Source organism: Onychostoma macrolepis, chromosome 01, assembly GCF_012432095.1.
Source record: "Onychostoma macrolepis isolate SWU-2019 chromosome 01, ASM1243209v1, whole genome shotgun sequence".
NCBI classification, from domain to species: Eukaryota; Metazoa; Chordata; class Actinopteri; order Cypriniformes; family Cyprinidae; genus Onychostoma; species Onychostoma macrolepis.
In genome coordinates this window covers 2,177,849-2,202,215 of record NC_081155.1, presented here as the reverse complement: position 1 = coordinate 2,202,215, position 24,367 = coordinate 2,177,849, and the positions used below count along the sequence as shown (strand labels likewise).

The following is a 24,367-nucleotide window of genomic DNA, read 5'->3' as shown; positions in this document are numbered from 1 at the left end:
GAGGGTGGACAGGAGTATCTGATGATTGACAGTGTCAAAAGCGGCAGATAGATCCAGCAGAATGAGGACTGATGATTTGGAATGGGCTTTTGCAATTCGCAGGGCTTCAGTGACCGAGAGAAGCGCAGTCTCAGTTGAATGGCCCCTCCTGAAACCTGACTGTTTAGCATGCAGTTTGTCGTTCTGTGAAAGAAACAGTGAGACTTGGTTGAAGACAACTCGTTCAAATGTTTTCTCAAACATATTTGTTACAGCTCAAAAGCCCAGAGAAAGTGATCAGTAGCTGGTTGTTATATACTTTTCATAACAATCATCTATTGAGCTGATCTCATTGAGAGTGAAAATGGACTCATTGTGTGTCTAATCTTTGGTTAAATGGATGTTGTATTGATTACAGTAAAAGTGATTCTAAGAGCCAGTGATGATGTGACAGTCAGTTAATGGAAAGGATTTTCCAACTAGTTTGTGCACAAAAAGTTTCAATCTATGAACCTCAACAATGGTGACCATTATATAAAAATAAATAAATTCATGCTGCAATGCATGCTGGGTACCAGCATAGTACTAAACTCATCCATGGCTCCCAGCATGCATTGCTGCATGATTTTTATTTTATTTTTTTTTTAATGGTCACCATTGTTGAGGTTCAAAAGTTGATTCTTGATGTCTGTGCGAGTCCACTTACAGCCACAGATTGAAACTTTTTGTGTACAAACTATCTGTAAAGTCCTTTATATTAACTGACTGTGACGGAACCACTGGCTCTTAAAATCACTTTTACTATGATCAATACAACATCCATTTAATCAGAGACTAGACGCACAATGAGTCTATAATCACTCTCAATGAGATCAGTTCACTAACAGATGATTGTTATCAAAAATATATAACAACCAACTACTGATCAGTTTCTCTGGGCTTTTGAGCTGTAACAAATATGTTTGAAAAACACACGGTTACAACAACCAGAGAAAACAAGGAAGAAAGGGAAAAAAAAAAAACAACTAACACAGAAATCAAGGGTCAAGAGCCCAACTAAAGCAGACACTGATCTCTAACATGGTTACTTAAAATGAAACAAATCAACATCTAAACCTTAGTTAATTCTAAATAAGATCTTCTGTAGATGTCTGACAGAAATAAAGTCAGTCTGGTTATTAATAAGTGGAGCTGGTGATGCTGTTTGTGGGGTTGTTTAATCAGATCTTGAGATTTAATGTATTTTATTTCAGTTGATTTCATCTAAGCATGTGACTAAATTTATTTGTTGTTCTTGTGTTTCTCTTTCTGTCAGTGATTCTGTTTGTTAACAGCAGGTGTTCATCACTAATGCTCAATCAGCACTTAATTAATCAATTAATTACTTAACTGCAATCTATATTTTATTTTAGTGAACTCAGCTGAAATAAGTTCAGAGCACTCATAATTGTTAGTTTTAAAAACTTAAATGGTCTAAGGTAATCAGTTTCCTCAAACGGTTTGAGTTACTCTAACTTGTCGGGTTTTACAGTGTATAAATTAATATAGTATTTTTTTCATGTGGGGGTGTAACCCTGCTGAAAAAAAACAATAGAACCCTACCCAAAACACAATAGAAAATGTAATGGATTTAATGGTTATAATGGGAATTGTATTTAATGGAAACTATAATGGTGTCTACTGGTATGTGATGGATTCTATTGGTGGGATGTTAAATCCTATTGGAAAAATGCCCAAAACACACTACAAAAAGGAATTTTGTAATGGTTTTACTGGAAAAAGCTAATGGTTTATAATGGTATTTTAATGGAAACCACTGGAATTCCTGCGATGGTTTCTATTGTTTTTTTTTAGCAGGGTAGTAATGAGTAATATATTACGAAAAGTAGCTTCTTAAATAGTAATACGGGTGGTAACCCTGTCCTCTCTACAGCGCTAAATATTTGATCCTGGAGCACACAACCTCTTAAGCACAAACGTCTTAAGTCGCTGGGGTATATTTGTAGCAATAGCCAACAGTACATTGTATTGGTCAAAATTATCTATTTTTCTTTTATGCTAAAAATCATTAGAATATTAAGTAAAGATAATGTTCCATGAAGATATTTAGTACATTTCTTACCGTAAATGTATCAAAACTTCATTTTTGATTAGTAATATGCATTGCTAAGAACTTAATTTGGACAACTTTTTATTATTATTTGCCTTTATTTAACCAGGAGAGAACCTCACTGAGATTAAAAATCTCTTTTTCAGGAGTGTCCTGGCCAAGATAGGCGGCCCAGTTATACAAATACATATACAACAAAGAACAATACATCACAACAATAAAATATTACAGCATTAAAAGCATTTGCAAATCATTAAATCATTTTCTATTCCACGCAAAAGTGTTTTAAATTTACAAGGAGACACCAACTGATTTAGCCGGAGTTTCATTTGAAGAGAATTCCAGTCTGACGGTGCAGCATATTCAAATGCAATTTTACCTAAATTAGTTCGTGCTGAAGGTACATGAAGACTGTAAAAGACTGAGAACGCAATGAATAATTAACAACTACTTTTGGTGAATCAAACAACAGAGATAGGATGGCAAAAACCCAGAATAGCTTTGTAAATCAGTAAATACCAATGCATTTTCCTTGAACAGCAAGTGAAGACCAGGCAACTCTATTATAAAGTATACAATGATGTGTAGAAAATTTACAATTCGTAATAAATCTTAAAGCACCATGATACACAGCTTCCAAAGAGGCAAGAAGATAAGAAGAGGCATTCTGATACACCACATCCCCATAATCAAGAATTGGTAAAAAAGTTCCAGACACAAGCCTCTTCCTTGCATTAAATGAAAAGCAAGACTTATTTCTGAAATAAAATCCTAGCCGCTTCTTCAACTTTAACCGCAAATAATTGATATATGTATTAAAACGTAGTGCATCATCAATTATGATGCCCAGGTACTTATACTCTGACACTAATGCGATCAGTTTCCCTTGCAAAGTTCGGAGAACGACGGGACTATCCGAAGAATTTCTAGAGTTTGATAACCACATAAATTTTGTTTTCTCAACATTTAAGACCAACTTTAAAGTAAAAAACCTTGCTTGAATAATATCAAACACTGATTGTAAGTCACCCAAAGCTTGTTGTTTTGTAGGAGCAGAGCAATAAATGACAGTGTCGTCTGCATAAAAGTGGAACCTTGCATTATCAATGTTAACGTCTAAACAATTTATATATATAATAAATAGTAATGGCCCCAATACAGATCCTTGGGGGACTCCCGTACCCACTTCCAATAAGTCTGATTTAATACCTTCCACTTGCACACATTGAGTTCTTCCCTTTAAATAAGTATTAAACCATGAGACTACATTGTCTGATAGACCAACACTTCTGAGCCTATCTAACAAAATCTTGTGGTTCACTGTATCAAATGCCTTAGCTAAATCGATAAAAGACATGCACAGTGGTGTTTTCCATCTAAGGACCTCACAAGATCATTTAAAACTTTTAAAACAGCCGTAATAGTGCTGTGTTTTTTACGAAATCCTGATTGGTTGATAGACAAAAGTTTATGAGAGTGTAAATACTGTGTCAATTGTTTACTGATAAGACTTTCCAAAAGTTTTGACAAGATACATAACTTCGAAATAGGTCTATAGTTATCTAATAAAGTAGGGTCACCCCCTTTCAACAGAGGAACAACAAAAGCAGACTTCCAAATCTGTGGAATTTCCTTAGTTGTTAGGGAAAGATTGAACAGATATGTCAATGGATGTGAAATAATGTTAGCCGCTAATTTTAAAAACAATGGTTCAATAAGATCAGGACCTGACGATTTATTCACATCTAAGTTTTGTAGTGCAGAGCAGACATCAGAAGTAGTAATATGATTAAAAACGAACTCTGTTGTACACAGATTAAACTTAACTTTAACTTTAAAGGCGTTTTTCTCAATATTTTTATTTTTTTGCACCCTCAGATTCCAGATTTTCAAATAGTTGTATCTCAGCCAAATATTGTCCGATCATAACAAACCATACATCAATGGAAAGCTTATTTATTAAAATCTAAAATTTAATTCACAATTTAATCACATATGACTCCTTCAGTATTTATTTGAGTAGTAGTATATTTCAGGTGAGTTTGTGATTGTGCTTTAAGGCGATCACTATCAATCTTGAGCAGGAGGTTTAGGTAATCCGTGCGCGTTCGCGTGACGTGTCCTCCCTGCGTGCGCGCTCCCGTGTGCTGATCCGCTGAGAGAGAGAGAGAGAGAGAGCGCTGAAGAGACCCGCGCTCCGTTACTCCGGTGAAATCATGGCAACAGAGGGACAGAGAGTGGTGCTGATCACCGGCTGCTCGTCCGGTATCGGGCTCGCGATCGCCGTGATGCTCGCGAGAGACAAGATGAAGCGCTACTACGGTAAAACAAGAACCGTTAGATTATACAGCTCATTATATTCCGCACGAAATATAAAAGTCATCAAAGTTTCTGGCAAAATACCACAGTACAGTTATTATTATTTCAGACTGTCAAACAACCCTTGTGACAGAAAGACTGCGAGATCCGTTTGTTTCTATTAAAGATCGCTTTCGGTGAACGGAAATAAGGTGAAATGAAATAGAAATAATGTATGAAAAACAGCAACTTTAACTTGAAATGTTTCCTTGACTGCTAACTAGCTACAATAAGTACTAAAATGCTGAAATTAAAAATAAGCCTATATAGAAATACTATAATCAAAACTAATAACATGACAAAACACGTAACAAATTGACAAAGTTCAAATTAAAATGAAAACTTAAAATATAAGATCATTAAACATTTTAATACACACTAGCTACATAATATGCTGGTTATTGCTGGTAATGTTTGTTTGGTTAATGATGACAGAAACTGCCTGCTGTGCTGACAATACAAAATCAGATCTGATTAATTAGAGACGCAATAAATCCCTCAGATATGAGTGGGATCATATAATGACTGTAGACAGGTGTGTGTGTGACTGTATTCTTTAAAGAGCATCTGTGTGCAGGGAATCAGCTCATAATCTGTGTGTGTGTGCTGAGCTGGCCTCTATCCCTGCATTGCATAACCCGCTGTAACACCTGTCAGAGGAAAAACCCAGTGACCTCAAACACTATTATAATGAAGTTCCATGAGGAACCTTTAACGTCCATGGAATCCTTCCGTTGTTCTTTATTCTTTAGATGATTAAAATGTTAAGAACTGAGGAGTTTTAAGAACTCATCACTGGGGGGTTCTTCTATTGGCTTTTCTGTGGCATCACTGTGAAAACCCGTATCAGAACCTTCATTTTTAAGAGTGTGAATGTAAAAGGGAACCTACAGTTTTACAAACTTCTGTTAATTTTATTATTAAGACCACAGTCTAGCATGAACCCTAAAAGATCCATTTAAACCATAACGACTCATCTGTAAGAACAAACGTGTGTGATGTTCAGGATCATGGGTTCAGGGTTTAATGCTATGACGGTACTGATCTCTCAGGCGGCTTTACCTTCATTCTGTACAGCAGACACACACACACACACACACACACACACACACACACACATTACATGTCATCAGAGTAGTAATGAGCTTTATGATTCGTCAGTGACAAGAGATTGATGCTTATGACTGGTGTCTAAATCCTTTCAGTCGTCATCGGATCTTAAACTCCTCTTGTACTGCGTCTTTTATTGATGTCATTGTGTGTTTAGTATCTAGTACTCTCTCTCTGTGTGTGTGTGTGTGTTCAGTAACTAGTTTTCTCTCTCTGCCCTTACACACACACACACACACACACACAGTTACTATAGTTACTCACATAGCTCAGCAAAAATGAGGAACCTAGTTTCAGATGAAAGAGGGGCATCCACATCAAGTTAAGTATACAGCTACCTTGTGTGAGTCCGTGCCTGGGGTTTCTGACACCTGAGGACACGCTTGATCTATGCGTATAGATATGGTCTTAACTTGGTGTGGATGTCCTTCTTTTATCTGAAACATTTCTGCCAAGGTATGTGAGTGGCTCGGGGCATCAGTGGCAGTTTAGGTGTATGTCTGTAGCTCCCATGGTGCTCTCTCACCAGTTGAACAGGCATGCGCTGCAGCACAGCATAGTTGCCATTTCGTTCCCCATAGTGTCTGGGGACTATACCCAACTCCAACCCTGTTCCCAACTCCAGTTCTCAATATGCGGGGGCGGGGGGGACTGGCATTGGGAACCTCTGTGCTAGAGGATGCAGCGTGAGTTCCATAGAAGGGGAACGTCTCGGGTTACACATGTAACGATGGTTCCCAAAGAGGGAATGAGGTCCCCTAGCCATGCTTTCGGCCTGCCTGTTTCACGTCTCCTTCAGACAGCTAAGTTGGTGATGTGTTCTGCAGGTGCCTTATACTTCCGGGCGCCAACCTGTGATGTGGTGTTCAGTAACTAGTTCTCTGTGTGTGTGTTTGTGTTCAGTAACTAGTCCTCTCTCTCTCTGTGTTCAGTCATAGGCACCATGCGAGATCTGAAGCGGAAGGATAAGTTGGTTGAAGCGGCGGGAGACGCGTACGGTAAAACTCTGTCTCTGCTCACGCTGGATGTCTGCAGCGATGAATCTGTCAAACAGTGTGTCGACAGCGTCAAAGATAGACATATAGACATACTGAGTGAGTGCAATCACACACACACACACACACGGTCAGATCAGTCAACAACACACGGACAAACGTAGTCATAGCAAATCAAATACCGAGACCAACATGAAAATATTAATAAAAAGGAAAAAAAATTGCATATATTATATCACTGTCATTGTGTACCACTTTTTTCTCACAATGTTTCTCACAAAGAATTGTCAGTTATAAAAACTTCCAAATTAAGTTATATATGAAGATATAAATGTGAGTTATGAAGTCAGAATTAGTGTCATATAAACTCACAGTTGCAAGGAAAAAGTAAAAAAATGCAAGTTATGAGCTCAGAATTGTGAGGAAGACATCCAGAATTGCAAGATTATAAACTCTCAATCGTGAGAAATAAGCTTAGAATTGTGAGATAAAAAGTGACAATTACTTTTTTACTTTTTTCATTCCATGTGAAAACTGAACATTTGTGTTGGTGTGGACAGGTCTTAAAGGGTTACTCCACCCCAAAATGAAAATGTTGTCATTAATCACTTACCCTCATGTCGTTCCAAACCCGTAAAAGCTTCATTCGTCTTTGGAACACAATTTAAGATATTTTGGATGAAGAAAATAAAAATAATGACTTTATTCAACAATTCGTCTCATCTGCGTCACTGCAGCGGCATTTTAGAGAATATCCGCTGGATGCAAATAGCGTACGCTGTTCTGTGTCAGCTGCACATGGATACACTGTTTTCATTCAAATCAAAGCGCAGATGGACTATTTTGACGATGCTTTTCATACTTTTCTGGGCCTTGACAGTGTTATTTACTTGGCAGTCAATGGGACAGTCACAAGCATCCCGGTTTTCATCCAAAATATCATAAATTGTGTTCTGAAGACGAACAAAGCTTTTACGGGTTTGGAACGACATGGGGGTAAGTGATTAATGACAAAATTTTCATTTTGGGGTGGAGTATGCCTTTAAAACCATGAGCAGCAGCGGTGAAGTGGCTGTGATCTGTGTGTTTGTAGTTAATAACGCTGGCGTCGGTCTGGTGGGGCCGGTTGAGGGTCTCAGTATGGATGACATGATGAAGGTGTTCCAGACTAATTTCTTTGGTGCGGTTCGCATGATTAAAGAGGTGATGCCCGATATGAAGAGGAGACGCTCTGGACACATCATCGTCATCAGCAGTGCGATGGGCCTGCAGGGTAAACACTGAGCGATCATTCACTAATTATTTACATTTGTGGAGTTTAAGAGTTCTTCCTAAGGTACTACCTCTACTTGAGGATTACTGATATTATTGATCAGATAGACATCGCAGAAGAGCTCTTAGCTTTTGTGTGTATGAAAACCATTGATCTACTGAATGACCAACACGTGGAAACATCAGTCTAAAGAAACATTTACAGCTTAAAATCAATAAACAGAGCAAATAAGCATGACAAGAGACGTACCGATGTGACTCGTGTTGCTCTTCACAGGTGTGGTGTTTAATGACGTTTACGCTGCATCAAAGTTTGCCATAGAGGGGTTCTGTGAGAGTCTGGCCATCCAGCTGCTCAAGTTTAACGTCACGTGAGTTTCACTGCGTTTGCTGTTCATTCTTACACTCCTGCTTTTCATCTTCTCATTTACACTTACTGTCACTTGGGCTGCGTTCCTTTCCACTTTTAGACACACACTCGCAAACTTCCCTAAGCACTTCCTTTCGGGGGAATCCCCGCTGCCAAGTGGATGAGGGAAGTCTATATGGACAGACCCTCGACCCCTTGATTTTGACCAAGGAGCGAGTCTGCTTCATATGCACACTTCAGGCCACTCCATAGACCACAATGCAACACGATTGTGACGTCATCGCAGATTTAATTTATCCACACCACAAACATTACATTTATAACAGCCCAAACATACCTATAAACTAGGGGTGGAACGGTACACAGATGTCACGGTTCGGGGGTCACGGTTCAATATGATTTCGGTACAACAGGAAAAATAAAAACACACATCAGTTCCAGCATTGCTAACTTGACAGTGCAGTTCGTACTTTATCAAAATAAAATACAGTGAACCAACCAAACTGTGTCACCGTTGGAACGTGACTGAAGTACAAAGCCTATAATTTACATAATAAATAGTTTAGCATTCAGATACATTACATCGCAAATATGGAAATATTATAGAATATTTGGATTTGTGCTGAATGAGAGAGATAGGATACACGAGCACAAAGCTCCTTTTCGCAAACAGTTGAGTGCGCAAGCCTTTAAAGTATACTCCCTTGTCAGTGAGAGATGCGTTCAGAATCAGCACATGGTCACTGTCTGGGGGCTTTGTTTTCAAGTGCACAACTCGGCATTCGCTGTTCTGCTGACGGTTATCTAACAGCGCTGCGTTACTGCGGGCGCCCCCTTCTGGATTGAGGGTGAATTGCCTGTATTCGTTGTAAGGCCTCATACACCGAACCGAGATGTTCGTACCGTGACGGTTTGGTACAAATACATGTATCGTTCCACCCCTAATATATACATATAGAATGCTGCACCAAACAAATTTGTAAAAGGGAAAAATGTAAACAATAAACCAACTCTATAGCTGATTCTAAGTGATCAAGAGCTAAGGAAGTTCCAATTCAGCCCATTGCAAGGGTTCCTCCTGTAGTGGGCACTCATGCAACGTAACCAATGACGTACATCCGAGTGAACGAGATGGAGGGAAGTTTGTGAGTGAAGGAAAAGAATAAGAAAATGGACTGGAATGCAGCCTTGATGTCTTTTGCATAAAAACCTGTCTGTTTACTTAATTAACAGATATGGGTATCATGCCATAACATAATTTTAATACAATTGACTTTATATTTAATGTGAATTTAACATTGAAAGTTTATGTGAATAAAAGCAAGTTAGGCTACTAATAACACTTTCATTGTACAGAAAGAGAGCAAAGAACATTTATCAAAGAACATTTTCACTGACGGTCTAAAGTTCAAGCTCTCAAAAACTCCCATTAAAATCACTGAAGCTGTTTACACTATGAAATTAATATCTTACAGATTTGTACGCGAGAATTCATCAGAAAGAGGTATTCAGTCAGCTAGTGAGTGCAGAAAACACCGGAATTTTAGCGATGACTCATCTGAACACCTCTGATTGGTCATTGCATTCATAAGCACAGTGCTGTAAAAACACATCAGGCTCAGCACCAGCCAGCAAACGTGGATTTGAATTTAGCAGCTGATGATATGACACTGAACGCTCTAATCATGCCGGTGTGATTGTATTAATTAAAATATTAATCAGCAATTTTTTGTCTTTTGGAAGCTGCATTCAAAATCCACTTGGCTCAAAAATCCCTCATTTTGAATGGGCATGACGCCTCTGCATTTTCCCCCAATTAAAGAATCAAGATTCCCATTCCCAAACTAATATCAAACGCATGTAGGGACCAGGAATCCTGTGGGATTGGAAAACCTGGATGTGAGAAAATGGTCCAGTGAAAGTCAGAGAAATTATGAATTGTGTCAAGTTACAAATTGCTGAGACTTAAATTACTGAGAAATAATTAAATAAATGCCCTTATCCTGTAAACACAAATGACACAAGAGTTCATTATTCATGAACAGTGTGACTGCTGATAAAATAATTATTTATAACTATTTTAATATAATCCTTAGTTTAAAAAAAAAAAAAAACAGCAGGAGTATCTTGACCTCCATAAGGGTAAAGAGTAGGGTTGGGTATAGTTTGAATTTGATCGATTCCGCTTCCGATTCCGCTTATCGATTCCAATACTTTTCGATTCCCAGTTTTGATTCCAATGGGATTAAAAAGTGATGAGCAGTGTTGAGCTGTTTGAGTTTTTTTTTCTTTTTTTCCCAATGGAAGTTGATTCATGGAGCTCATGATTCTGAATAAAAAACATTAGACAACTAAACAAAATCACATGTAATTTATGAATGAGTGATTCAATGACTCACTCAAGATGTACATGATTCATTATTGGATGAATCATCGTTCTTGAACAGATGATTGTATGATTCAAAGACAAATACATTTTTACAGCCCCTTTTCACCACCTACTGGCATTACAATGTAATCGATAAATCTTCATTTGAAGTGTCAAATTACTTTCAAAAGGTGACTTACTCTATTTTAATATCTACTGTGCACAGCAGAGTTTATATCTCTAAACTATAAACTTTTATCCCAGTACTTCTGTGATTTGAATGTTTGTAACCAGAGTTGGGTATAACGCGTTACACAGAAACGCGTTACTGTAATCTTATTACTTTTCCTGGTAACGTAGTAAAGTAATATGTTACATTTTAAATTTATGTAATTTGATTACAGTTACTTATGTCAATAAATACAAATGCAGTGTTAAAAATTAAAAATACCTAAAAAAATCATGTTTTGACAATGTGAGCTAAAATGCAGACGAGTCCTACAACATTTAGATTAAATGAAAGGTCGTATTTCAGTTCGTATGAATCATATTTCAAAATGTTGCACTCGACATATTTTAGTCTGGGATTATAGTTTGGGAAAAGTTCAACAAGTGAATGTGTACAAGTTTATGTCACAGCAACACTAATAAGTAAAAATAAATGACTCATCAGAATGAGATCAACCGCTGGATTAAGCCGCGTCAGCATCACAATTCAAGGCTTATTCCTTAAGAAACGCGTCTTCTTCCAAAAACGAAAAGTAGCTGAAATGAACTTGAATCTTTCTTTGTATACGGAGGTGATGTGGACATTTACATGTTTGCGCATCTCAAGCCTGGTTTCGCGTGGATGATGATCTTATAGCGTGTGATGTGTGTGTGATATAGGTGAGCTCAGACGGGAGAGACTGTACCTTGCGTTGGTTTCATATGGATTATTATATCAGAGAATATTTGTTTTCGACATGACTTAATTTAATAATAGACACTTCAAGCTTTCTTTAGATATAGCCTACTGTATTTCTCATGTCATTTTCGTTCATTTTAGTGACTGGTTTCAGGAAGATATTCGTGGAGATGGAGAATGCAGAAAGCGCACCCAATTTGTTTTCTTTATTTTACAAAAAAAAAATTAAAATGAATTTGTTTATATTGCAATAGTGTAGGCTATTAAAATAATATGTATGTATTTTTTTCTGTCAATATTAATTAATGAAAGAACTATGAGTTTCTCTTTGTAGTGCACTTTTTAGGTTTGATAACTTGAAAAGTAAAGTAAACTTGAAAGTAACTTGAAAGTAAAGTAATTGGTAATCTGATTACTTTTTAAATGCAGTAATCAGTAATGTAATCAAATTACAATTTTAAAGCTCCTGGGGCTCCTGGGGACCCACTATCCTGAAAAGTTTAGCTACAACCCTAATCAAACACACCTGAAGCAGCCAATCAAGCCTGCTTGAAAATTGCAGGCAGGTGTGCTGAAGCCAGTTGGAAATAAACTTTCCAGGAGAGTGGGTCCCCAGGAGCAGGGCTGAAGTCCTCTGACATAAGGTCAGGAATCAGATATTTGTTGCAAAATTAAAATTTCGATTCCGCCTATCGATTCCTATGCTCTTTTTTTTTCTTCATCTGTGAGGACCCGACCTAGCGAGCTGCCAGGACCTTGCTCGCTAAATTAAGCGCTCCAAAGTTTGGCTACATTTGCGATCAGAAGCCAAAAAAGCATTAGTAATAAGTATAGTATAATATCTGTGATAAGCTAAAATGTTGCAAGAGAGGTTGCAACATGTTGCAAAAAAGCACTTCAATTTAACAGATCGTTGAAGGTCGCGAACACGATTCAAACACCAACGTGATTCTATTCCTAAATTACAATAATTCGTTCGAACTGTTTCATTAACTAATTAACATAATTGGTTACTTTTTCAGGGAGTAACGCAAAATTGTAATGCATTACTTTTAAAAGTAACTTTCCCCAACACTGGTTAAGAGGCAATATTCTAGAAGACAATCTTCAGAGTAGCATCTCTTGATCTGCGTGATGCCTTTCTGTTGTTGATTTGTTGATCTCTGTTATTGATGGAGGTGTATTTGTCTGCCTGTCAGTATGTCGATGATCGAGCCTGGGCCTGTACACACTGAGTTTGAGATGAAGATGTTTGCAGATGTTTCTAAGAAAGAGTATGTCGGCACTGATCCAGAGACGCTCCACCACTTTAGGACCTGCTACCTGCCCAGTGCAGCGAACATCTTCCAAGGCCTAGGCCAAACACCCGAAGACATTGCCAAGGTCAGAAATCATGTCAGTTAAGGCCCGTTTACACCAGGGATGATCACTATAACCATGAAGTTTTTATAGTCGTTCTAAGTCTATAGAACAGTAAAATCCACTCTATAGCTAGGACAATGATATCATTATTTCATTGAAATCAGTTCACTGATAATTCAGTTTGTTTCAATAACTGTGTGAAGTTAATCAGTTGGAATGAGTTTAATCTCTAAAGCAGCTTTGGAGAAAACAACAATGTCATTATCCAGCTTAGTTCAGTTCTCATCCATTACTGTCTGTGCAATCAAGTCAATAATATTTGCCAAATATTAAGTGTTCCAAAATAAATAAGTAGGTGACAGTGGCAAGGAACTCAAAGTCCATCAGTGACAGAAATGTAGAAAAAAAACCTTTGGAGAAATCAGGCTCAGTCAGGGGACCAGTTCTCCTCTGGCCAGACGAATGAACATGGTGTGGTTTAACTCCAGTCTGCATCACAAATTGGATTGTGGATTGATATCATTCAGAATATTCATCCAGTTCCTTCTCCTTGATCATTGGGGTACATCATACCAGCGTTTGGTAGAGAATTGAAACTTGCCAAAGGGTCTGTGCAGAGGACTTGTCTGGTTCTCCTGGTCTTCCTGTGTCATGTACAGGGAAAGCAATGGTCCTAGTACTGAGCCTTGCGGTATTTCAGTCTTAACTGATTGATACATCTTCATTTAATGCAACAAACCGATGATGGTCAGATAATTACGATTTGAACCATGCCAATACAATTCCACTAATACCAACATGATTTTCGAGCCTATTCAAAAAAAATTTGGGTCCCACTTTATATTACAGTAGGTTGCCTTAACTACTGTGTACTTACATTTAAATTAATAATTTGGTACAATGCACTTACTGTGTACATACATGTTTTTACATTTATATATTTTAAACATATATTTTTAAAAATCTCTATATGTAATTACATCTGTAATTAATTTCTGTAATTACATTTATAATTACACTATTGACCCATCCCTTACACCTTAACCCACCCTTAATCCTACCCATACCACCAAACCTGTCCCTAACCTGATCCATATCCCACCTCAATAGCAGCAAAAGTGTTTTGCAATACAATATGACCACAAGTACATTACTATATACTTACATCAAAAAATAAGTACAGTTAAGGCCACCTAATATAAAGTGTGACCAAATTTTGTGGTTTGCAGTGTCAAATGCAGGGCTATTGTCCAGAAACACTAAATGAAAGACAGCATAAGCTCTCTTCAATAATGTAATGAGGATGCAAATGAAAGCGCTCACCGTTTCTGTCTCTGCAGTGCACTAAGAAGGTGATTGAGTCACCACAGCCTCCGTTCCGTAACCTGACGAATCCTCTGTACACTCCGATCGTGGCGCTGAAGTACGCTGACGAGACGGGCAGCCTGTCTGTTCACACCTTCTATTATATGCTGTATAACCTGGGAGGAGTCATGCATGTTAGTCTGAGCATCTTGAAGTGCTTGAGCTGCGGATGCTTACGGAGACGAGCCATCTCACCAACCTAAAACACTCATACTTGTATGTGGTTTATGGTGACTCTCATAGGTTTAATGGTTTTTATAATGCACAGACTGTATATTCTATCCCCTAAGCCTAACCCTACCCCTAAAGGAAGTGTCCACAAACCATGTTTACGTTGTAATACCCATGTCATTAAAACATCTGTATCCTCATAAACCATGTATTCAAGCACTTGCACACGTACACACACACACACGCATACACACAGTAACTTACATAAGCAGTTAAGATAATATTTGATTTTATAGTGTACACTATAAACACTATATACATTGTAGATGTACACTTTCGCAGTCCTGCTGTCATCATGATCTCTCTTCCACAGTATAAACACACATTAATGTAGATGCGCATCATTCACACACTTTCAGTATGTCAGTATTAGTTTTTTTACAAACTTGAGTACCTGCAGTGCAGTTTGGATGGTCCAAGTTGAAGACGCAAAATCACCACCTTCTTCTGACACCATACAGCCAGACAACGTGAGAAAACATTAACGACAAGATGATTTTAGAGGATGACAACTCAAATTACCGCGAGGTGTGACAAATTGTTACTTACTCCTCTCATCCTTTCATCGATGAAAGCAGTCTAACATCCCTACTGAAAAAACAAAACAAAACAATAGACACCATCACAAAAATTGTAATGGTTTTACTGATTATAATGGGACTTGTAATGGACCCTGGTCTCTGGTAATTGGTTGCCTTGTATTGGTGGCTTACTGTAAACCACTAAATCCTGATGGAATATTCAATTCAGTTTCCTTCTCCTGCTTGTTTTCTTGTTGCTAGAGAGAATGAAATGTGAAAGAACCATTACATTTACATTTAGTCATTTTGTAGATGCTTTTATCTAAAGCGACTTACAACAGGGGAGTACATGAAGTGATTCATCATAAAGAGGCAAACAGAGGAAGTGCTTGTAAGTGCTCCATTAAACCATAAAGCATTTCATTTAGATTAAGTTATTACGTGATTAGTTATTCAGAAAGTAAAATGTTTGCCTTGCTGTTTTTAACCTTTTGATCAATAACAATGAAAAAGTTAATATATCAAACGGCGCATCTGCTGTTTGAGTAATCCGCGCGCGCTCCCGTGTGTTGATCCGCTGAGAGAGAGAGCGCTGAAAAGACTCGCGCGCAGCTCGCGCTCCGTTACTCCGGTGAAGTCATGGCAACGGAGGGACAGAGAGTGGTGCTGATCACCGGCTGCTCGTCCGGTATCGGGCTCGCGATCGCCGTGATGCTTGCGAGAGACAAGATGAAGCGCTACTACGGTAAGTCGCGAATCAACGACTCATCAATAACACACAATACAGATCGATACATAGTTAAACAAAGTTTCTGCTGAAGTACTACTTTAGTTTGCCAAACAGTCTTAAAGGAATAACTAATAAATCTTTCTAGAACCGACTGCCCAGAAGTGTACTTCCATAAAAAAAATGCTCTATTTTCACGTACTAATTTTGTACTTAATATACTAAAAAATACTCTTAAGAACATCTAAGTGTACTCAAATGTGCTATTTTGGGACACCTTGAATATGAACTAAAATGTGCTTTTAACATACTTTCTCTATATTAAAAAATATAGCTATTTACCACTTGTAGTAGCTATAGCTACACTTGAACCCACTTGTGTATAAAAGATGGTTTCAAGTGAACTTCATGTGGTATTTTATTTTGGTGTCCCATAGCCTTTTGAGTACATTTAGATGTTCTTAAGATTGTCTTAAGAAGTATTAAAGAATAATAATAATAATTATTATTATTGCATATTAAGTGCAAAATTAGTGCGTGAAAATAGAGCACTTTAAGTACATTATGGAAGTGCACTTTTTTCTTCTGGTCGGATCAATGTTACTGTTCAGAAGAGCCACTTTGTTCAGTAGATCTCATGAAATTCCGTGAGGAAAGTTATTCGGATGATGGACATTCATTAAAGATTTTTGTCAGACCTGCTATTATTAGGCACAAAACAAGTCATGCCAAATCTCCTTTGTTGTTTCTAAGCAGCTTCACTCTATTAAACATGAAATGAACAGAATAAAGGATGCAAACTTCACCAAATACGAGACGAATCCAAATTCAGCTGTGAAGCTGTTATAATTCAGTTCAGTTCAGTACCGGTGTAAAGTTAATTCATTATGAAAACCGTTTCAATTTGTAAAATGTTGCACAAACAACAATTAAAAGGGACTTGAGCCTGAGATTACTCTGCTATGATTAGCATAGTAAGACTAATGAACTCATTAACTCATTGCCAGAGGTTTAGACTGAGAGGATTGTTTCCGTCTGTCAGTTGCTCACTGGCTGTTTGGAGGCTGTTGGCAGTGTTGCCAGATTAGATGGACAATTTCCAGCCCAAAAGCTCACAAAACCCCACCCACTCCAAAAAAAAAAAAAAAAGCCCAAAATTTTAACTGTCAAAATGATGTGATGGAACATTGCTGTGTCAGTCAAGGTTGATAAAACCGTTTTAACTTCTAAAAACAAAATAATGACGATGAAATAATATAAATATAGATACATTTTCCAAGTTAAACGGATCAAATCATGGCAAATACATTGAAGATAACTACCAAATATGATTAAAATATGCAAGCAGACACTGTCAAAACGGATCAAATCAAGAAATTAACCGATACCCTCGAAAAACACGTGCACAATTTTCAATGTCAACAGTCAGAATAAGCCAATTTAAATGCAAAAAGTGCCCAATATAAATGATCGGAAATAGTACGTAATTAAGGTATTTCACACTCGTTCATGCACACACCATGACAGTCAAAACTGTGTCACATATTGACACATAGGCTCCTGTAAAAAAAAAAAAAAAACGCAACAATAATGCGCTTACCTTCTTGCGCACTTTAACTTCACACAGAACAAGAGGAAATCTCGCTTGAAGTAACATTTCATATTGTAGAACATACAGTACAGAACTTTGCACAGTCAGAACTCAAGTCCAGCAGCTTTCAAGGATATACCAATCTGTACCGTTTAAAAGATAAAAGACAGAATCGTACAGACCCAAATATTTAGTTTCGGTTTTGATTAATTTATTCAACTGTGCTCTGATTTCGGAGTTGCAGTGATATTAGAGCCTTTCGTGTCATCTCCCTCCACAGGTGTAATTCACATTTTGAGAATTGAGTCACTCTCCCACTCTTACCGTGTATATTCAGGCATTGTGATCACTGTTACGTGTTGGTTTCTGTTTAGTTCCGTTCTGGTCTTGCTATTTCCTGTTCTCGTTTTGTTAATTATCATCGCTCAATTAGATCACCTGTGTTTATTAATCTTCTTGTTTGCTCCTTTGTTCCCTGTCTTCATGAGTCCTCAGTTCTCCCCTAGTCTTTGTCCTGGATTAATGTTATGTTTGAATGGTATACGTGTGTTGAAGCTCATTAAAACTCCTTTTCGTCTACTCCTTCTTCGTGCGATTTATCTACAACCATGTCCCATGACAATCACTTACAGTTAGTGTTCGACCAATATTGTTTTTTTGACAGCCGATGCCGAAAGCCGGGTGGCCGATGGCCGATATAATTTTATTTATTTTAATTAATATTTAAGAAATTTGAAATCATTTGGATTAAAAAATAAATGTGTAAAAATAAACATACTTATACTTTAGATGACAAAGCATTTTTCACAAATAAATACATATTTAATAAAAAAAGTTAAAAAGAAAATAAATACTGTAACCAACAGGGCACTCAGTATTTTGGGAAGTTTGTGTGCATTGGGAATCATATTATTTCAAATAAATTCCAAGGTAACACTCATTTTACATACAGCACACATTGAATATGACAGTGGGCAAATGGATAAAGCACAGCATAATTTGAAATAATGAGTTCAAAGTTGGTTGATCGCGTGTCTCCAGTGAAGCTGAACTCTCCTCCTGTCTGCATTCACACGAGAACACACGATCCAATGCACACTTCACAAGATCTCACAGTTGGACTTGACTAAGTTGGCAAGGTTTGTGAAATTATATGTTCATTAGACATTCAAAGATTTGTTTAAATGATGTAAATATTTGCTGAATGCTGACGGCAAACAAGAAAGTATTATAATGCTTGCCTCTCTATTACTAATAATCAGGGCTCTCAGTGGATTAAAATTTTAGATGATGTTTTGATTAATTAATCTTATTAATTGCAAAATAAATTTGACTGTGAAAATACCCACAAAAGATTATTTAAAGCTATTTTTGTGTTAAATGAGAACGTATCAAGTAGACATAAATTGTAGCTTTAGAAAGAAATATTTTACTTGATTTAACATAAAATGTATTTCACATAAACGTTTAGGCTGAAACGGCCTAACATAAACTATGGAACCATAAAAGATAATTTGAGAAACATATTAGTAACCTCTATTTTTTTGTTCAAACAATGAAAGTCATTGGTAACCAAAACAGCTTTGTAACAGTCTTCAAAATACCTTCTTTTATGTTCCACAAAACAAAGGCTTGAAACGATATGAGGGTGAGTAATTGATGACAGAATTAAAATTTTTGGGTGAACTAACCCTTAACCCCTAGAACTAACCCTTAACATGTTTTCATTATTATTATTATTATTATTAATTTATTTTTTAATAACACAATACTCTCAATAACAAACTAAATCTGCCAGCAGGTGGCGGTAAATGTCTTTAAACTGAGAATTTTCTAGCATTCTCTTATATCAAAAGTTTTAATACATTTTTGGCTGAGATCTTGTATTGACAATGGAAGAGTGGAAGCACTCTAGAAAGTCTCACCCATTTATTTACGTGTGTGTTTAGTAACTTGCTCTCTCTCTCTCTCTCTCTCTCTCTCTGTGTTCAGTCATAGGCACCATGCGAGATCTGAAGCGGAAGGATAAGTTGGTTGAAGCGGTGGGAGACGCATACGGTAAAACTCTGTCTCTGCTCACGCTGGATGTCTGCAGCGATGAATCTGTCAAACAGTGTGTCGACAGCGTCAAAGATAGACATATAGACATACTGAGTGAGTGCAAACACACACACCATTTTGAATGACCCCAAACATTTGAATACAAGTGTACATAAAAAAGCATAACTAAGTGAATGCAGCACAGCAACAAAACAAGTAATTAAGAAGAATGTAAAGATGAAATCTCCATCTAACTCTGTTAGAGCAGTGAAGGTTTAGTCAAACTGTGATCTTTGTGTTTGTAGTTAATAATGCCGGCGTCGGTCTGGTGGGACCGGTTGAGGCTCTCAGTCTGGACGAGATGAAGCAGGTGTTCGAGACCAATTTCTTTGGCGTTGTGCGCATGATTAAAGAGGTGATGCCTGACATGAAGAGCAGACGCTCTGGACACATCATCGTCATCAGCAGCGTGCTGGGCCTGCATGGTGAGACGCTCAGACACAGATATTCTTCTTGAAGAACAGCAGAAGAGCTCTGAGCATTAATGAGGATCTTCTGAACAAATCAGATTCGTATTGCTCTTCACAGGTGTGGCGTTTAATGACGTTTACTCTGCGTCAAAGTTCGCCACGGAGGGAATGTGTGAAGGACTCGCCATCCAGCTGATGAAGTTTAACATCAAGTGAGTCTCATCATTTGCCATTGAACACACACTCATGCATTTCCTCTTCCTGTCATGTGATTTTCATTATGATTAGTCATGTCACTTCTTTAGTTCCCATTCAGTCGGTTTGCTTGGTACAACACATGACTACAGCATATCACACTCTTGCTGAAGACACTTTTATTCATGCCTGAAAGTCCAATGACTCATGACAACGTGAGCGGGGCTACCTGCCCACAGCAAAGAAATGCAGTCACATGCATCATTCCCTTCGTCCTTCAGGTCTTCACCATGCTATTAGAACACCCTCACACCACATTCACAAGAAAGCCCACAGTGGTGACTCTTGTTGAAGAGAAAAGGAATAAAAAAGAAGTTTTAAGCTCAAGTTAAGCACAGCTAACAAATGGCTTTTTTCATGAGAAATGTTTGAGCATAAGATCTCACCCGTCCTATGGTATGTGGGTGTTTATGGTCACAAGCACTGTCCACGTCAGGTTGGCTTTCTCCAACCCCTGTGGGTGTGTGTGCGCTACCAGCAGTTCTATCGTTCCACATGTGCTCGGTGGTCCAGTGGCCAGTCCAGTCTTCTGGGGCTTATCCTGATGCGGCTCTCGCCATGGTTGGCTTGGCCATGGAGAATTAGGACGATTGTGTGGAGGCAGAGAGAAGTCGGTGTAGTGTTCACAACAAGATGCCTCTGACTGCCCCAGAGTCTAAGCAGATCTTTAATTGTCTAGCTAGATGCTGACAAGGAATGCTCTGATTATATTTTTCAAGCAGGGCAGATGGTGGCCGCCCTAACCACTCTCCGAGGCGGTGGATGGAAATGAAGTGATGATGGCCCTTCCATGGCTCTGTATTAGAGAGCAGCAGCAAAGTTTGTCAGTGGAGTGGCTTGACCCTCCTCCGATACAGAGAAGCTCACAAGTTATGTTTGACTCCTGTAGAAGCAGTGATGAGGACCTTCCTGATATATCCAAATTGTGTAAAGACCCTGCAAGATAGCGGGTTTGGTTTTGAGGATGTTGTCAATAAAAGAATGTGTGTGTTCATCACACAAAGTCTCATGTGTTGATTTGTCAGAACAATCGCAATACATTGGAACTACTTACCTCATGTGCCAACAGAGGAGGTTTGCAAAAAAAGGGGAATGGTAGTTCCCTAGGTGATTTGTTACTACACTGGGATTCTCCCTGTCAGCCTGGAGTAGTGGTGCACACACCCACTGCTCCGGCTGTGTGTTCACGGTGTGTGTGTGCACTTAGAATGGGTTAAATGCAGAGCACAAATTCTGAGTATGGGTAACCATACTTGGCCACATGTCATGTCACTTTCACTAACACTGTAGGTTCTTCACATAATTCCAATGGGGCTAGCAGCTACACTTTATTTCGTGCACCCTCCCTGGTTCTGGCAGAGTAATTGTAACATCAGTGTCCGAGAGGGCTTCCCCAATACTGAGGGAGGAAATCCATGCTCTCCTCAGCAAGATGGCAATTCAGGTCACAGGGGAAGATGAAGGAAGCCATTACTTCCTCCTTTTAAAGAAAAAGGGGGTTGTCCACCCTAGCTTAGATTCACAACTGTTGAACAAGCACTTAAGGTATTAGAAGTTCAAAATGCTTACAATATGTCACCTGTAATGCTCTCTGCAGTATATTCTCAGGACTGGCTTACATCGGTGGATTTGCCCGATGCACATGGCCACCCGGGGCACAGAAAATTTCCGAGGTCTCTGTCGAGGGTGTTGCCTACAATTTTTGGGCCCTTAGCACCATGCATATCTGTAGACATTCCCGCAGAGTCAAGTCAAGTCACCATTATTTACAGTGTATAACGTTTTTTACTATGCAGATTGTGTCAAAGCAGCTTTACAGTATTAAACAGGGAAATAGTGTGCCAATCTCGTCTGGCCAGATGAAACCAGCAGTTTAATTCTAGGCTGCAACAAAGTCAGATTGTGCAGAGGACTCATTTTGTCTTTGTGGTCTTATCCTGATGGCTGTGTAGGTGACGAGGGAACTGATACAGCCCACCCTGGACAGAGTGCGGGGTCTGTTACTGATTTTAGTGGCTTCTCGCTGGCCAGCGAAGGCATGGTACACGAGCATCATGACATTGTTTTAAAGGACAAAGTAGTGTCTTTTCCCTACCCAATGACCTGCGGTCCCAGGCAGGAGGCAGACTCTGCACCCTCGGGTGGAACTGTGGTTTCTAGGGCCTGCCTGCTCGGAGGGAGAATCTGATTGATCTGTTTTAATCTGAAAAGAATGCCTGCAGTTTGAAGAGGGTTGCGTTGAAGTAGCACATATTTAAAGCTTGGTGCGGGCAAGGCTCTTTATCGCCATATCAGTGCCTGATTGAGGGGATACTGATTTTCTGAAGGAAGGTCATTCCCATTTCATGCTGGAAGTTTATTGGACAGCTAGTTGACTTTGTTTCTGATGACTCTTTTCATCAGTGATCAAACAGCATGAACATTAGTAGAATCTCAGTGATGTTGTGTGATGGGTCCCTCCGGTGGTCTGGAGGGGAAGTTACAGGTTCAAACCAATTAAAGATCACAGATCAGGAATTAAAGCAGCGTTTCCCAATCCCAGTCCTCACCCCCCCCCACTCTGCATATTTCGTATGTATCTCATCACGTACAACGTTTGTTCAATTCGACCGTAAGTGCCCTACGAAGTGGACATCACATGATATTCTGCCATGATTCCAGTTTGAAACGAGTGTATATGTTCCATTCAAAGTGCATTAAAGTGTGCGAGACGTGAATTTCAATTGTATTTATTTACAGAGATATATGATGTCACACTCGTCTGTGTGTGAGGATGCTGCAGGCAGCGGCGCAGTGCAAATCCATGAATGAATGTTCTGAAGTGAAGTAAACTTCAATGGATTTCCCGTGCTCAGGGAGTAGGGAGCAATGAACACGGTGTAGTGATCATATCAGTCTGAACACAGTTCATGCACGTAGCTCTTTTAGAGAGAGACATGCAAAATAAACAGAGTGGCGGGGGGTGCAAGGACTGGGATTGGGAACTGCTGAACTAAAGGAAGTTCTAGAGCCACTGCATTCTGACGTTTTTCTCATCTCTGTGTGTCTGTTAGTGTGTCGATGATCGAGCCCGGGCCTGTAAACACCGAGTTTGAGATGAAGCTGATGACAGAAGTCTCTAAGAAAGAGTTCGTTGGTGCTGATGCTGAGACGCTCAATCACTTCAGGACCTGCTACCTGCCCACACAAATCAACCTCTTTAAAGGCCTGGGACAAACACCTGAAGACATTGCCAAGGTTAGAGCCCACATGAATTCATAGCTGTTCACGACAAGAACAATGACTAGAAGTAAAGCTTTAATAGTCATTCCAACTCTTTAATAGAATTGCAAAGTTGTTATAGTTACCGTCTGTTGATGTGGAGATGAATTTAGCTAAAGAGGACTGAAACTCACTCACTCTGTGTGTCTCTGAAGGTCACTAAGAAGGTGATCGAGTCGCCACGGCCTCCGTTCCGTAACCTGACGAATCCTCTGTACACTCCGATCGTGGCGCTGAAGTACGCAGACGAGACACGCGGCCTGTCAGTTCGCACCTTCTATCACATGCTGTATAACCTGGGAGGAATCATGCATGTTAGCGTGAGAATCATGAAGTTCCTGAGCCTCGAATGGTTACGGAGACGAGCCATAGCACCAACCTAACACGCACACGCGCACACACACACACCCACACCCACACACACACACACACACACTCTCTCTAAAACTCATGCACACTGCAAAAAAGGTATCTTTTTTCTGTCTTTGAACAAATTAAATTCTAGATGCAAAAAAAGTTTCAGAAATATTGATCCTCTTTTTGTAACTCACATCTTTTAGAGGAAGAGTCTTATATAAGATGTCAAAAGACTAGTTTAAGATTGTAATAAAGCACTATTTTAATGCATATTTTTGTAGAGACTGACAGCGATGTGAATGTTAATTCAGTGAGAGCTGAGGCTCAGAGGCTGCTGTGTCGCTCCTGTCATATAAAGCTGTTGTGCTCATGGAGACCTAATAAAGTAGAAAAGACCATCATTTCAGAAGAAGAGATGCTGATGAAGATTTTCTGGTGATCAAGCAGCAGATTGAAGCTCTGAAGCTCCTGAAAGACTGGAATTACAGCCAGATCAACTGTGTTCAGCAGTGATACTGTGAGTGTTTGTACAGAATTCATTTAGTGAATTGAGTGTTAAATCAGCGCAGACAGAAAAATAAAGCAGACAATCAGGAGGCGGATTCATTCTGAGTCAATTTCATTCTGCTATCTCAATCACATTCATGATATGAATTCAGTTCACTGACATGATTCATGAACAAGTTCTTTATTAATTGACTCACAAATTTAATTAAAT

At 38.8% G+C, this 24,367-nt stretch overlaps 2 protein-coding genes across 2 annotated transcripts; both read left to right on the top strand.

Annotated features, from left to right (window-relative positions):
* Positions 1–4,252: 4,252 nt before the first annotated feature.
* LOC131545466 (retinol dehydrogenase 8-like) lies at positions 4,253–14,732 on the top strand. Its single transcript, XM_058784312.1, has 6 exons — positions 4,253–4,411; positions 6,490–6,651; positions 7,646–7,825; positions 8,102–8,195; positions 12,669–12,852; positions 14,172–14,732. Exons 1-6 carry the CDS (start codon positions 4,306–4,308, stop codon positions 14,397–14,399), a joined length of 954 nt encoding a protein of 317 aa, XP_058640295.1. The 5' UTR covers positions 4,253–4,305; the 3' UTR covers positions 14,400–14,732.
* Positions 14,733–15,522: 790 nt separating this feature from the next.
* LOC131545476 (retinol dehydrogenase 8-like) lies at positions 15,523–24,260 on the top strand. Its single transcript, XM_058784321.1, has 6 exons — positions 15,523–15,693; positions 19,259–19,420; positions 19,612–19,791; positions 19,895–19,988; positions 23,085–23,268; positions 23,448–24,260. Exons 1-6 carry the CDS (start codon positions 15,588–15,590, stop codon positions 23,673–23,675), a joined length of 954 nt encoding a protein of 317 aa, XP_058640304.1. The 5' UTR covers positions 15,523–15,587; the 3' UTR covers positions 23,676–24,260.
* Positions 24,261–24,367: the final 107 nt, after the last annotated feature.